General features: G+C 52.0%; 1 protein-coding gene across 1 annotated transcript; it reads right to left on the bottom strand.

Annotated features, from left to right (window-relative positions):
• Positions 1-639: 639 nt before the first annotated feature.
• CHMP6 (charged multivesicular body protein 6) lies at positions 640-12,794 on the bottom strand. The gene is made up of 8 exons (XM_074972231.1): positions 12,666-12,794; positions 11,030-11,139; positions 7,881-7,968; positions 7,167-7,253; positions 7,004-7,069; positions 6,625-6,705; positions 5,812-5,866; positions 640-4,337 (listed from the first exon to the last, which is right to left on the bottom strand). Exons 1-8 carry the CDS (start codon positions 12,726-12,728, stop codon positions 4,285-4,287), a joined length of 603 nt encoding a protein of 200 aa, XP_074828332.1. The 5' UTR covers positions 12,729-12,794; the 3' UTR covers positions 640-4,284.
• Positions 12,795-14,141: the final 1,347 nt, after the last annotated feature.

The following is a 14,141-nucleotide window of genomic DNA, read 5'->3' as shown; positions in this document are numbered from 1 at the left end:
TGGAAGAGGGAACTTTCACCCCACACCCATTCTGCCATGTTGGAATCACCCCAGTTGCAGACCAGGCACCTGCACACACCTCTCCACCTTCACCAGACTCCGACTTGCCCAGGGACACGGGAAGCTGTTTTACTCTTAGAGCAGCTCTCAGCCCAGTGCCTCCCCTCTGGCTTTAGATACCCTACAGGAGGTGAAGACAGGCACAGCTGGCTGAAGCAACAGGTTTACACCAGATTTGCCCTTCTCAGCCTTCATTCTAGCTGCCAGTAGCCGCTACGGTTTAGTATACACAGATCCCCACATCCATACGCTCCCAGCTCTCTCTCCCCCCCATTTTACTTGGGTGCAAACTGCAGCCAGGCCACACAGCAGTCTTGGCAATGTTACTGTAATTTGTTAACAAAAATTCTGCTCCTAAGATCCACCCAGCCGGGGTTGCTCTGTGCTACAGGAGTGCAGGTTCTGGCCATTCCTTTCCCAGCTCTCCCCCGGGGGGAGGGTTGCGTGGGAGATGGAAAGCCCCCCTCAGTCACTCAAAACACATTTATCATGACAATCTGATCACAGAAGCTGAACTGGTGACACCATTAGAAAGGCTTTATTGTTATAACACACCACAGAGGCCACGCACCCCTCCTGGCTTTTCCTCTCAAGGAAACATGCTGCACAATCTGTTGGGTACAGGGATTAAAACAGGAAACGGCTGGCAGTTCAGTAAGTGGTCATTTCACTGCCTTGATGAATGCAGCATGCTGCATTAACCCCTTCAGTGCTAACCCAACTGCCTGTCTGCGATCTGATCCCAAAAAAGGGTGATGAGCAAGAGACCGCGGCGGACAGCAGAACATTTAGGTCCCTGCCTGGCACTTCAGGGCACCTGACACTTCAAGAGTGCGAATCCCCCTAAGCCTGGCTGGCACTGCCTTTGTTCGCAGACATTCACGAAAGCCCAGAGTCAGAGCAGAAGCGTGTTTCCATCTCTCCTCTGACGATACCTCGGCCTGACGGTGTGCTCACGGTACTGAAGGGGCAAAGCACTGCACCCGTAGGAAAGGCCTTGCGCTCTTCTCCATTGCCACGGTTCAGCATCTACTCCGATTTGCCAGAATGAGCCAGCGAGGGTGAAATCAGAGGGCACTAGTGGGGGATTAAATGGTACATACAGAACGTGTTCTTCAAAAGAAAGGTTAAACACCTGAGCTTGTAAGGACAGAGCTCCCTCTGGTGGAGAACGTGCATATTGCAGCGACAAGGTGCGTGAGGGTCTTTTAGTGCAGTAGGTCTCAACCTGTGCTCTGCGGACCCCTTGGGGGGCCATGGACAACGTCTAAGGGGTCTGCAAAAGACAGACTGAAAACTGACTGAACAGAATTCAACTATACATACAGACAATAGACTGCCAAAGGGGTCTGCACCTCCATTCAAAAAATGTTAGGGGTCCCCAAATGAAAAAAAGGGAACCACTGTTTTATGGGACCAGCTTCTGGTGGTGAGAGAGACTTTTTCAAGCTTACACTGAGCTCTTCCTCAGGTCTGGGAAAGGTCCTCTGAGTATCACAGCTAAATACCAAGTGGAACAGATAACTGCTTATGCTAAACATATTGTAAGAGACCATTCAAAGTGACCTGGCCTGTTAACACCTTTGCAGTAATACTACAGAATGGTCTCTCACAACATGTGTTAACGGCTTACGCTAAACCATCTCTTCCACCTTGGAATTAGCTGTGACACTCTGAGCGCCGCTCTCAGACCTTAAGAAGAGCACTGTCTGGCTCAAAACCATCTCTCTCACCACCAGAAGTTGGTCCAGTAAGAGATTCCCATACCCACCTTGTCTCTCTCATATCCTGGGACCAACACGATGACAACAACCCTGAAAACATGCATACTGCATGACATTCAAAGGCTTGAACTGGCAGCAAAAAAGGTCTATTTTTAAAATAAATGGGGCGGGTGGGGGAATAAAGAGCTGACTCACCCACTTTAGCTCTTGCCTGTCAAAGCCGGGCTTAAGGGCCAGTTCCATGGTGGCTCCAAAGAGGACTAAGATGACACACACAGACAGAAAGGGAACATTTTAGCCCTGATCAGTTGGTTCCAGAAAGATCGGGGTTAAATGACACTGAACAGCAGTGCCACTTTCACCACGAAAAGCAGAATCCCCTGGAGGGCTCCAGCTGCTGTGAGGGTGAGGGATCTCACAGCACCAATTTGTGCCTTGGCTTTGCTGGAAAACACAAATAGGGATCCACTACTAAAAGCCTGGAAATATCAAGTTCCAAGGGGCCTGCCACCTAGAGGACTCTTCCATCTCTTGCAGGAGTGAGACAGCTCAAAGCCCAGCCCCTGGAGTTCCACACACCCCGAATCAGGGAAAACAGGATTTTAAAGGAGTACTTTTGTTGTTGACCCTTTGCTACTGGGAAGCGGCACAGTCCCTGGAAATATTTATTATCTAGCAGCAAGTCGCATATTCCCCCAGAAGCATTCACCTAGCAGCACCCAAAGGGCGCTCTGGCTATCTTCCATCTCAGTGCCCCATTGCAGAGAGGGTCAATTGAAGGGTGTGTCTTCAAGAAAGGGACAGCATGCCAAGCACTGTTGGCTGGCAGGCATTGCTCAGGCTGACAAGCCAAGGTTGCAGACATCTAGCAGAGCAAACTGGTTTCCAAGGACAGATAAACCCAGATGCAACCTACCAGCCCAGGGACAAAGTTTCTGTGAACACAAGATCAGTTCAGGACCGAGAGTAAGCTTTGCAACCTGGGCCTCAGGCTTTGCAACCTGGGCCTCAGGTTTCTGTCTGATTCATCAGCCCGTCCTGTATCCTTCCTGATACCCGTCCTGTATCCTTCCGCACCATGGGGAAGCGCAGAGCTGTCCTCTGCAGCTCAGTGAAATCACACATTTCACTTCTGTTTCCAAAGGCAGAACATTAAAGTACACAGGATCTTTGTGGTGATAATTTAAGAAACCACACACTTCGTTCCCATGTACAGAATCAATCACCTGTTCGTACCCACTCACGCTTTCCACACACCCCGACATACATACGTGACACAGAATGGGGAGTGCTGATAACTGAAAGCAGAAGCCATTTCAATCGATCTGCATGTTTCAAAGATGAGTCTACCTCTGGTGGGGAGCAGAGCAGTCAGGGGACAGCTTTTGAGCAGCATCTTAAGCCAGCGAGTCCCTGTTCTAATTTTAAGAGGCTCATCAGATTCCTAGAACTTATGTTCTGCTCAATGACACCTAGCACCAGAGGTTTCCACAAACAAATGAGCATCGGTGTGAGATCTGAATAGGACACCTTCGGACGCATGGCCTGGCAGAAGACTTGGCCTTTTCCATCTCACTGCAGAGCAACTTCTCTCACAAGTGCTGCTGCAGCCTACTGTAAATTAGGCCACTTGCCCTGTCGCAAACACAGAGATCCCAGCCCAGAAGAGCGCTGGCCTCCCACGTAAGCAATTTTTAAAATGAGATGCAATGGGAGGACGTTCTCTGCTGGCAGCCCCACCACACCCACTTTTGTGCCGGGCCCAATGTCATAACAGCTTCGCCGCACCTCACTCAAGGGTGCTTGAGCAGCAAGAGATCTGAAGCAGTAAAATTTGTCTCCTCGCCCCTAAAGGCTTCTCTCTCCTTCAGCACGAGAGGCTGTCGCTACCCACAACGTCACTGCCTGCAGGAGGTCAGAAGTGATGCTTGGGCTCAACTTGGCTGCATGCTGCCCATACCCTTAGAGCGAGCTCTCAGATCCCAGTGCCAAGCCAGACAGTCTGATTTAGACAGTGGAGCCCCAGCCAGAGGAGGAAGATCAGAGGGACACAGGATCACAGCCAAAGGGAAGGTCTGATGGGTTCCTAGCAATGCAGTGTAACACAGGGACTACGAAAACCATTTTTAACACTCCAGTGTTCCAAGACCAGCACATGGGCTTCTAACAGATCAGTGAGGGCAGCACCAGTTGCACAGGCAGATTTGCAATTGAAAGCAGCCTGCAGAAAGCATTTGGCTTTGGAAGTTTTAAAGTCACTGTTTAATCCAGAGACAGCGCAGCTGAGTGAGTTTAAATTACAAAAAGAAAGCACTAGAAAATAATCTTGATACAAGAGCAATAATCTGCTGAGATTCCCTGCCCTGTGCAGGAAACCTCACTCCAGCACATTAGCCCAGCGCAGCTGGGATGCTACTGTGACGTTTCCTGTCCCCAGGGCATGCTGGGATTCCAAACTGTCCATGATGGAAATTATTTGGGGTTATCCCCAGGAGTGGAATTAAGATGCTGCCACCAGTTCTGGCTTGGCCCTGATCTTGACAGGTGATGCTTCTGTGGAAGAAAGAGAAACTCAGTTCAGAATAAGAGAAAATAGAGAGTCAAGTCCTGTGAGAGAAACAGGACTCGTCTCTCATTTCTCTGCAAGGCAAGGAGCATTCCAGCAGCACCTGGGAAATCTACTGAACGATACAGCAAGAGTAATTCTATTTATCCAGCATCTCCCTCTGCCCCACATGCTGCTCAAGCAGTTAAAATACAATCTTAACAAGTAACAGCTACAATCTAGACACCTGAGAAGGAAAGACCAGTGCACTGCATCATACAACATAAGGTCAAAGCAAGCAGTTTCCTGCAGGGGCACTGGCTAGACAAGATCTCCCTCATCTCTGTGTTATGACAGCCTGCATCCTCACAGGGACTGAGCGGGCCCTCTACAAGCAGAGCTCACGTGAGGGTGTGGCCAGCCTGCTATCGATTGACAGCATAGACTGACTGACTCCTGTTCACTGTCCAGTTGTCATAGCCAAAACCAGACGTCCTGTGGCTTTTACTGCTCCTGGTTCCTACAACCAGGAGGCTGGATTCCTCTCTTACAGCGAGTCTCTCAACGCTCTGTTATCCGTGGGAGACTCAGCTCCACAAACCCAGCGCGAGTCCAGGCCATTCACCCCCAGTGCAGGGTTTCCTTGAAGCAAGGGCAGAGCCCCATTTCTCTGGGGCTGGATTTTAACTCCTTCCTCCCCAAAGCCAGGCTAAGGCCCAGGAGTGTCACAGTTCACCTACCCTTGCATTCTGGCCTATTTTTGGCTCATCAGCTGTGTGTGCAATCTACACAACCCCTACAGCGCAGTGTCCTGCACTGGATGCTCAGGGGTGAGCCAGCACACGGGCCCCTTCTGGAGGCAAGAACCATCACCATGCCCCTTGGGTCCTAGCGTTCTGAGAGATGCGGTGCTCATGAGACAGCGATGGGCCTAGTTTATGACCCTAAAAAGAGGGGCAATTGGATAGGCACTGGATCCCCCCTAGCAGCAGCACCCTGCGATAGCAGCCGAGCTGGGAGGGATCCCAGCCGTTTCTGGTATCACAGAATCCCAAGCCTGACCCACATTCTGGGAGAGAAATGCAGTAAGTTCTCTAGGGGTGAGCTTAGCACGCTAACAAGTGTTATGCATTGCTGCTGGGCCAGGAAGCCTCCCTGCAGGTGAGAAACGTCACTTGGGATGGCCTGGTTTAACAGAGGGTAGGAGTGCAAGACCACTACGCAGATTATGAGACACAGTGGCTGAACAACATGAGAGGCTGGACTGAGACTGAGCCATGGGGGTGCTGAAGGTCCAGGGTAAGCTGCATTTGTCAGAAGAAGCTTGCACAGCCCAAGCCCACACTGCACCAGGCACCGTTCAGCCGCTCACATTCAGAAACGCTACATTCACCGCAAACGAGAAGGGTCCCAAGTTGCTGTTAGACCCCCGAGAAGATTCAGGAGAAGCAGAAGTCGTACGATCAAATAAACAGACTCTACCTGGGATCTTTTCTGGGAGTGGCTCAGCGGGAACTTCAGGGAGCTCGAGCTGTTCCTGCAAGCACATTAAACATGTCACGTCTCACTCACCCCACATGCCACTGTGTTAGCACAGAGCTCCTTTCAGGCTTCTGCACTGAGCTGGTTTGGAAACTATACGAACAGGTGCTTCTGCATGCAAAAAGGCATCTTCCCCCAGAATTGCAGGAGACGCCGCTGCTTCGAGTTGCTAGTTTTAGTGCTGTCCAGTGGACCAGGGCATGGCCTGGCTTTGTAAACTGATGTTTATTATGAGCACAGATTAGCCATGAGTTTCCCCCTGGCAGGGCCAGCTGCAGAGTCCCACCACCACAGCCCCACTGGATTGAAGGTTTCCGGTGGTAAAACCAGACAACCTCAAGACTGGAGTTTGGAGCAGCCATACACTCCATGCAGGGTGGAGGGGTCGAGAACAGAAGTGAAAGGGAGACAGCGAACCCGGTCTGGAACAGTCAAGGTCTTAGTCAAGTAAAGTGGGACAGCCGTCCAGTGAAGGCAGTGCCCCAATCCACAAGACTACTGCCTGTAATAACAGTGTAAACAAAAACAGCCCTTAAAAACATTCCAAGTGGTCTCAGTGTCTCCCAAGTACAGAGCATCTGCCTGGCTTCTCAGATGACCCATAGAACAAACACATGCAGCTATAATTAGGCTATCCAGCAGAATTAAATCAACTACCATCTCTACAGGGGGAACAACCCCTTCCCTGATGAAAGATTACCACTTGGAAATGTGGAGTAAAAGTAATTACCAGAGCATGAAATTAAGGCTCACCTGAGTAATGGCATTTAATTCTTCTAAAATGGCATCTTCATCTTCTTCCGTGAAGCTGCCAGCCAGCATTGCATCGATTTGCTGTGCAGGAGAGAGACGGATGTGCCAATGAACACCACAGCATGACAGCTCTGCTGCTTACAGCACCACACACACACAAACACACACACACACACGATAAGGGGACCCCACACCACAGACAGTTATTGCTCTGGCTTTTTGCTGTGGGAGGCCTAAATTCAAACCCTAATTTGGTCACCTATGAAATGAGTTTTGGCAGATCTCAGCCTAGCTGGCAGCCTGGAGCATAGTACACATCATAAAAACACTGCATGATTGGTCATCTCTGCTCAGGATCGCATATGTGCTCTATACGTACCCTTTGATATTCCACAGCATCTTGGGTTTCATCTATTATTCTTTCCACTTCTTCTATTGACATGACCTAGGAGGAGAAAGCCAAAATCTGCATATAAGGGCTGCAGAACAGATGTGAAAACCCACAACTCTGCCTCACCCAGAGCTCTCTGGGTCACCCTTACCTCATGCATTTTATTCAGACATTCATTGCCAATTTTCAGGCCTTCAATCACCTTCATTTCAATCTGGGTGAATTCAATATCCTGGACCTGGAGTAAGAACATGAGTCAAGCTGAGTCAAGAGCAGTCACAGCCCCATCAATGGGCAGTACAGAAACAGACTGGAAGGCTCAGGCAGCTGGAATATGGAGCCTTTTACTTAGCAGTTATTGGTCCAAATCTGCCCCATGTCAGTAATAATGAGAAGCAGTAGCCACCTGATTGCTGTTCCAGTGCCCATGCACAATGAATGCCTTCGCTCAGGTGGCTGCATCGAGACCACCACTGAAGTGGGCAGTAGCTGGCTCCCTTGTTGGCAGTCTTAAGCAGAGGCCTAAGGCTAAACTGGCCCTAAAGTTGAACTCCACCCACGTCTAGAAATGGTCTCTCTAAAACGGAGGGGAGGCTTCCACTGCTGCACTCGACCAAGGCTTTACATACTGATGAGACACAGGGTTAAGGCCCAGTCTACATTACAAACTGGACCTAGTTCATAACTAGGTTAGGAGATAATCATGGTGTAGCCAGTTCTATGAAATGTTTGTACTACCAGCCTAGCATTAAGTGCCATTCGTGTTCGGGCAGTTAGCTGTAATTACACACAGGCAAAAGGGACATGCATCCTAAACAGCTGCGCAAAATAAGCCATTCCCTGGGATTCACTGATTCTTGCATACCATGCGTTCCAGGTTGCTGATTTGGTTTTCTGTTTTATCTAGCAGCTGCTCTTGGTAGCGCTTCTTCTTTAGCAATAACTTGGCTTTTCTGAATGAATAAAAGAGCAGAAAGAAAACTCAAACAAGTGAGCCTAAAAAGATCACAACAATGCTACATTACCGTTTTTATGAGGCGTTCTTCTAAAACGTACACGTCAAGTGCAATGGCGGAACAACTCCCGTCAGCAAGACGGTGATAAAAAGGGGCAGATGAGTCAAACATTTACAGTCAAGAGATTTCTTTTAAGAACAGATTAAGCCAGTAACCAATAGATAGTTCGGAACTGTGGGAATTCCATAGCATTAGACTGGGGAGAAAACCTAATGGTGAATTAGAATTAATGGTTAGCCATCTGCAGAGCCAAAAAAAATATAACTAAATATGGTGTAAAGTTTCCAGCATTTACTCAAATTGTTGCGTGTTCTGAAGTCCACGTCTTTCACTAATGGGGAAGAGCACTGTGCAGCTTACAGAGGGTTAACATGGGTCACGCCAAATCTGTATCTAGACGACAGAGAATGCAGCTGTCTTCAAGTGCGCAGCTCAGCAGCGGTGCTCGCTGTCAGCCGGTCACTCTCCAGTACTGACACGGGCTTCCAGGAGCAGACACTAAGCAACAATGGATGACCTCTTCTGGGTTATGGGCAGCCCTGGGGCCAGACCACATGAGGGCAATGCTTATTTGGGCCTGGAGTAGGTAAGGAAACCCCCTCAAACAGATTAACAGGAATTTATATGTGACCACAGATCTTTTCAGGGGAGGGGTGGATAGAAAGTATTAGTTATTGATCAGGACTGAAGGCAACAGCCAGGCCTGCTGGGCCCTTCCCATCCCATGACAACTTTAGCTTCTTCACAAGGCTTCTCCTGGGACAGACTGCTTTTCACTTTCACTCCAAAAAACCATTTTAATGCCAAAGATTTACCAAATCCAAGGCAGGAAACACTGGAGAGAAAGCAAGTGGCAGGAGCAGATGGTGCCCAGCTGGCAGACCAGCGACAGCCACAGTGGGAGAAAGGCACAGCGGAAAGGGCTGGGGGTCTGAGCAATGGAAGGACAGAAAAAACAGCATTTCAGGTCACCAGTGGAAGCCGTGCAGACCTCTTCAAATGTATTTTGCCCTGGAAAATGTCTCTTTGGTTTGTTATTAGGCCTAATGATACGGGACCAACAAATTCCAGACAGAGCCACCATGGGAAGAGTATCAGCTCTGTTAGGGAGTGTTCACTGATCGGTTAGACTTGTACTTTGTGCATAGCTATGTTATAATTAAGCATGCAGATTTACTGAGCATTTCTGGGAATTCTAACACACTTGTGGGCTGAAGAAGCATCGTAAAATGTGAGCCTAATGGCCAACGGACTAATCAGAAAAGCACAATGAAAGGAGAAGCGCGTATTGCTATTCTAAAGTACAACTCAAAAGGACATTGTTAACTAATCAGCACATTAGATTGGGTTGCACACTCTTTGGGAGATTACCACCCGCCCCCCCAACTGGGCTCTGATCCTGACTGGAGCCTTTGAATGATATCACAACACATACAATTATATATATAAAAATAAATAAATAAAATATGCATGCTACATGCCAGTTCCTTTACCAGTTATCCATAATACCTCTGATGATTAACAGTGAAAGGATTCTCAAAAACTATTCTCAAGTCACTAATTGTGCTCTAAGAAGAAAAGGAGGACTTGTGGCACCTTAGAGACTAACAAATTTATTTGAGCATAAGCTTTTGTGAGCTACAGCTCACTTCATCGGATGCTGTAGCTCACGAAAGCTTACGCTCAAATAAATTGGTTAGTCTCTAAGGTGCCACAAGTCCTCCTTTTCTTTTTGCGAATACAGACTAACACGGCTGCTACTCTGAAACCTGTAATTGTGCTCTGTTTATTTTTAGCATTTCTCCCAGCTTGGACAAAGAAAATAATTAAGATAGTTTCGCTTTCAGGATCTTAGTACTGCAATTTATGGGTTTCAAAAACTGCAGAGGACTGTTTATTTGTATTATAGTAGCAACCAGAGAACTCAGGTCAAGGCCCCATTGAGCTACGCACTACCAAAATATCATTTCCATTGGATTTTTTTTTAATTGTGTTCATATTTCTACTGACGTGAGCTTTTATAAAAGATTGTCTTTATAAAATTTAAATCTAAAGGGCAAATTTAAGGTGACAATATCAGTTTAAATTGGGTGATAGTCAGCCCTCTGCAGTGACTTGGCACTGTTGACATGGATATGGAAGTTAGGAAGTTCTAATTGGGACCAAAATCCAAAGGCACCAATTTCTTCTGTCCGGAGTACAGATTCTGCTCTCCAAAGTCTGCCTGGAATTCTCTCCACAGGCAGATGAACCCAAATAAGTGTTGTGGCTTTATAATTACACACAAGCTGAGCCATGCTTCCCAAATTGATTTTTTGCATAAATTGGAGGATTTAAGCCAAAGAATTAATTTTGTAATCTTGTCAGTAAAATAAAAAGCTTTGTTTCTTAAAAGACAGAGAGATTGCCATGAAATCTATTCCAGCCCATGTTTTGGTTAAGAATTTTCCTCTGCAGAGCACGCCAGCAGTAAAGCTCAGTGAAAAGAGGTATTTCTGGCCAGGGATGCCCAATTTTGCCCAACCCTGGACTGTGTTGTTAACATGTCTGGAGCGTGCAGAACCCGTGTAATTTGTAGAAAAAGGAACCGACTACTTCAACCCATGGGAACTACAGGTCCTAGCAGGGACTGGTGCACCCAAGAAGCGCCCACACAAATCAAATTATAGCATTAGCAGATGGCAGCTGTATATTGAAGAGTATGACCACAGTCTAGTTTTTCAAACCCTCATTGAGACTCAGGCAAAGGCCTTCCAAGCTCAGCACACCGGTTCACTCTGAATCCTACTTTTTAACCTCACTCCTTCTACAGAAAGAAGCCCTACGTACGTATCCCCTGAACTCATTTACATCCTCTGTTTCAATAACATTTCCTGGTAACTTTACTCCAGATGTTTGAAACAACACAGATCCTTTTGTATTGCAAGGACGCTGTCTTCTCTGCCATCTCCGGCCTTCACATTCTGCCACTGATCAGAAGCTGCAGCGCCTCACTTACTCTTTCTTGCCATTTCTCAGCAGCTGCCGGGCGACAGCTCTCTCTCGTTCCAGATTCAGAGTTATCCGTTTCTGATACTGCTTCAGTTTATCCCGCTGCTGTTTCAGTTGCTAATGGAGAAGAGGAATAAAAACAGTTAAAAGACAAGCCATGGAAGCTTAACTGTACAACTGCTGTTTAACAGTCCGGGTCAGGCACACCTGCCGTCCATTCCATCTGTCCAGATAGGTCCTGATTTTCTAATCATTTCAGTGGCTAGTTCCTAGAAGACAACAGCATAGCAGGCAGCTAAAGTGGATACATGCCAAAAGTTAACCCTCAGACTGTTGTCTCCTCCTTGCTTTGGGACGTCACGCTCCTCAAAAGGAAAAATGCTCGCAACAGCGGCTCCCAAGACAGAAACACCTACAGAGCTTTGGGGGGGTTTTTACCCCCTTGGCAGCCGGCGGAAACGACTTTCTTCTGGAATTTTACAAAAAGTAAGTGCTACAGGGATGTCCCAGGACAGCCAGACACACGCACGGACATCCTCAGTGTGACCTGGAAGAGTTTCCCGGAGAGGTACATACTGTACACGTGGCAGGGAAAACAGAAAAGAGCAGCTATACACATGCATTTAATAGTTCCTGAAGGACTCAGGACCCAGCATACAATGCACCATCTTGATCCAAGCAGAACGAGGTGTGGGTGGATAAAGATGGAGAATCACACCTGATCTTGGTGATCATACGCCAATGCTAAGGCCCTGATTGTGCAATTAACTGTGTGGGTGTGCCCGGCCTGGTGCCCCACCGCAGACCCCGGGGGGGAGGGGAGGTATTTGCAGGCTGGGGGCCCGGCCCGGCACCCCCTGGGGGGAGTGTATCGGGGGGGCCAGAGCCCCCCCCGAGGGTGTATTGGGGGGGCCCGGGCGGTGTATTTGGGGGGCCCCCGGGGGAGGTGTATCAGGAGGGGGGCTGGCACCCCCTGGGGAGGCTGTATCAGGGGGGCCCGGCCTGGCATCCCCCGGGGGGGTTGTAGGGGGGGCCCGGGGGCCCCACAGGGAGGGTGTATCGGGGGGGCCCAGGGGGTGTGTTTGGGGGGCCCCCAGGGAGGCTGTATGGGGGGGGCCCGGCCCGGCATCCCCTGGGGGGTTGTAGGGGGGGCCCGGTGGCCCCACGGGGAGGGTGTATTTGGGCGCCCCTCGGGGGGGGTGTATTGTGGGGGGACCCGGCCCGGCGCCCCCCGGGAGGCTGTATTGAGGGGGGGACCCGGCCCGGCGCCCCCTGGGGGGGTGTATGGGGGGGCCCGGGGGCCCACGGGGATGGTGTATTTGGGGGGCCCCCGGGGGAGTGTATTGGGGGGGACCCGGCCCGGCGCCCGCCGCCCCGGGGGGGGTGTATTTGGGGGGGTCGGCGCCGCCCCGGGGGGGGTGAATTGGGGGGGTGTATGGGGGAGGACCCGGCCCGGCGCCGCCCCGGGGGGGGTGTGAATTGGGGGGGCCCAGGCTGGTCGCTGCAGCCGCGGGCCCGAAGCGGAGACAAGCGGCGCCGGTTCGGCCCCGGCCCAGCGCAGGGACCCGCCGCCGGCCGGGCACCGCCGGGGCAGCCCGTCCCGGGCGGCGGGAAGGGCGCGGGGGGCGCGAGCCGCCCCTCACCAGCACGGCCCGGTCCTGCTCCGTGACCCGGCTCCGCCGCTTGCGGCCCAGCAGGTTCCCCATGGCCCGGGCGGCCGCTCCCCGGCTACGGCGGCCGCGCAGGGCCCGGCCCGGCTAAAAGCGAAAGGCGGGGGGAGGGGCTGCCGGGGAGAGCGCGGGAGGGGTCTGGAGAGAGGCGGGATGGCGCGGGGGGGGGGGTGTCCCGGGGGGCTGCAGAGAGGAGAGGGGCAGAGGAGGGATGGGGGGGGGGTGTCCCGGGGGGCTGCAGAGAGGAGAGGGGCAGAGGAGGGATGGGGGGGGTGTCCCGGGGGGCTGCAGAGAGGAGAGGGGCAGAGGCGGGATGTTGGGGGGGTGTCCCTGGGGGGCTGCAGAGAGGAGAGGGGCAGAGGCGGGATGTTGGGGGGGTGTCCCTGGGGGGCACTAGAGAGGAGAGGGGCAGAGGAGGGATGGGGGGATCAGGGGGACGGGGTGTCCCGGGGGGGCTGCAGAGAGGAGAGGGGCAGAGGCGGGATGTTGGCGGGGGTGTCCCTGGGGGGCTGCAGAGAGGAGAGGGGCAGAGGCGGGATGTTGGGGGGGGTGTCCCTGGGGGGCTGCAGAGAGGAGAGGGGCAGAGGCGGGATGTTGGGGGGGTGTCCCTGGGGGGGCTGTAGAGAGGAGAGGGGCAGAGGAGGGATGGGGTGTCCCTGGGGGGCACTAGAGAGGAGAGGGGCAGAGGAGGGATGGGGGGGTCAGGGGGACGGGGTGTCCCGGGGGGGGCTGTAGAGAGGAGAGGGGCAGAGGAGAGATGGGGGGGTCAGGGGGACGGGGTGTCCCAGGGGGGCTGCAGAGAGGAGAGGGGCAGAGGCGGGATGTTGGGGGGGGGTGTCCCTGGGGGGCTGCAGAGAGGAGAGGGGCAGAGGCGGGATGTTGGGGGGGTGTCCCTGGCGGGGCTGTAGAGAGGAGAGGGGCAGAGGAGGGATGGGGTGTCCCTGGGGGGCTATAGAGGGGAGAGGGGCAGGGGATGGGAGGGGCAGAGGATGCTGGTGGGGGAGCACATGTGGGGCTACAGGAGGCTCATCCCCGTGGCACCCTGTCTCTCCCCGTTTGACTGTAGCAGGGACACATGCACCAGGCTGTGCAGCTCCTGCAGGGCTGGAGGTTTGGGGGGCAGTTGCCCCCCATCTCTGGCCTGCAGCAGCATCCCCATGTGCAGCTAGTTTGCACTGGTGCTTGCTGCCCTGTGGGTGGGTTGCTGGGGCTGCTCCAGGGGCAGAGAGAGATTTTAAGGTAAGGAAGCGCCTAGTACCTGAGGCAGGGCCTGAACCAAGTCCCTGCCCTATGCTGCAGGCTCGCCCCAGGCCTGGGGGAAAGGGACGCTCCTGCCCTGCCCCTGGGGTGGATGGAGTGAGGCAAATTCATTAACGTTTGTAAAGTGCTTTGAGTCCACTGGATGGATGGACAGACTGACCGACCGACCGACCGCGTCTGGGGGTCCTA

Source organism: Natator depressus, chromosome 14 (assembly GCF_965152275.1).
Source record: "Natator depressus isolate rNatDep1 chromosome 14, rNatDep2.hap1, whole genome shotgun sequence".
In the NCBI taxonomy this organism is placed as follows: domain Eukaryota; kingdom Metazoa; phylum Chordata; order Testudines; family Cheloniidae; genus Natator; species Natator depressus.
The sequence above is the reverse complement of the archived record's forward strand: the minus strand, read 5'-3'. Positions and strand labels throughout refer to the sequence as shown.

Excerpts from the sequence above, each read along its gene's own strand:
- CHMP6 (XM_074972231.1), bottom strand. The coding sequence starts at position 12,728 with ATGGGGAACCTGCTGGGCCGCAAGCGGCGGAGCCGGGTCACGGAGCAG. Across the intron at positions 7,070-7,166 it reads GTCTGAATAAAATGCATGAG|GTCATGTCAATAGAAGAAGT; the intron begins GTAAGGGTGACC and ends TTCTCCTCCTAG. Across the intron at positions 5,867-6,624 it reads AATTAAATGCCATTACTCAG|GAACAGCTCGAGCTCCCTGA; the intron begins GTGAGCCTTAAT and ends ATGTGCTTGCAG.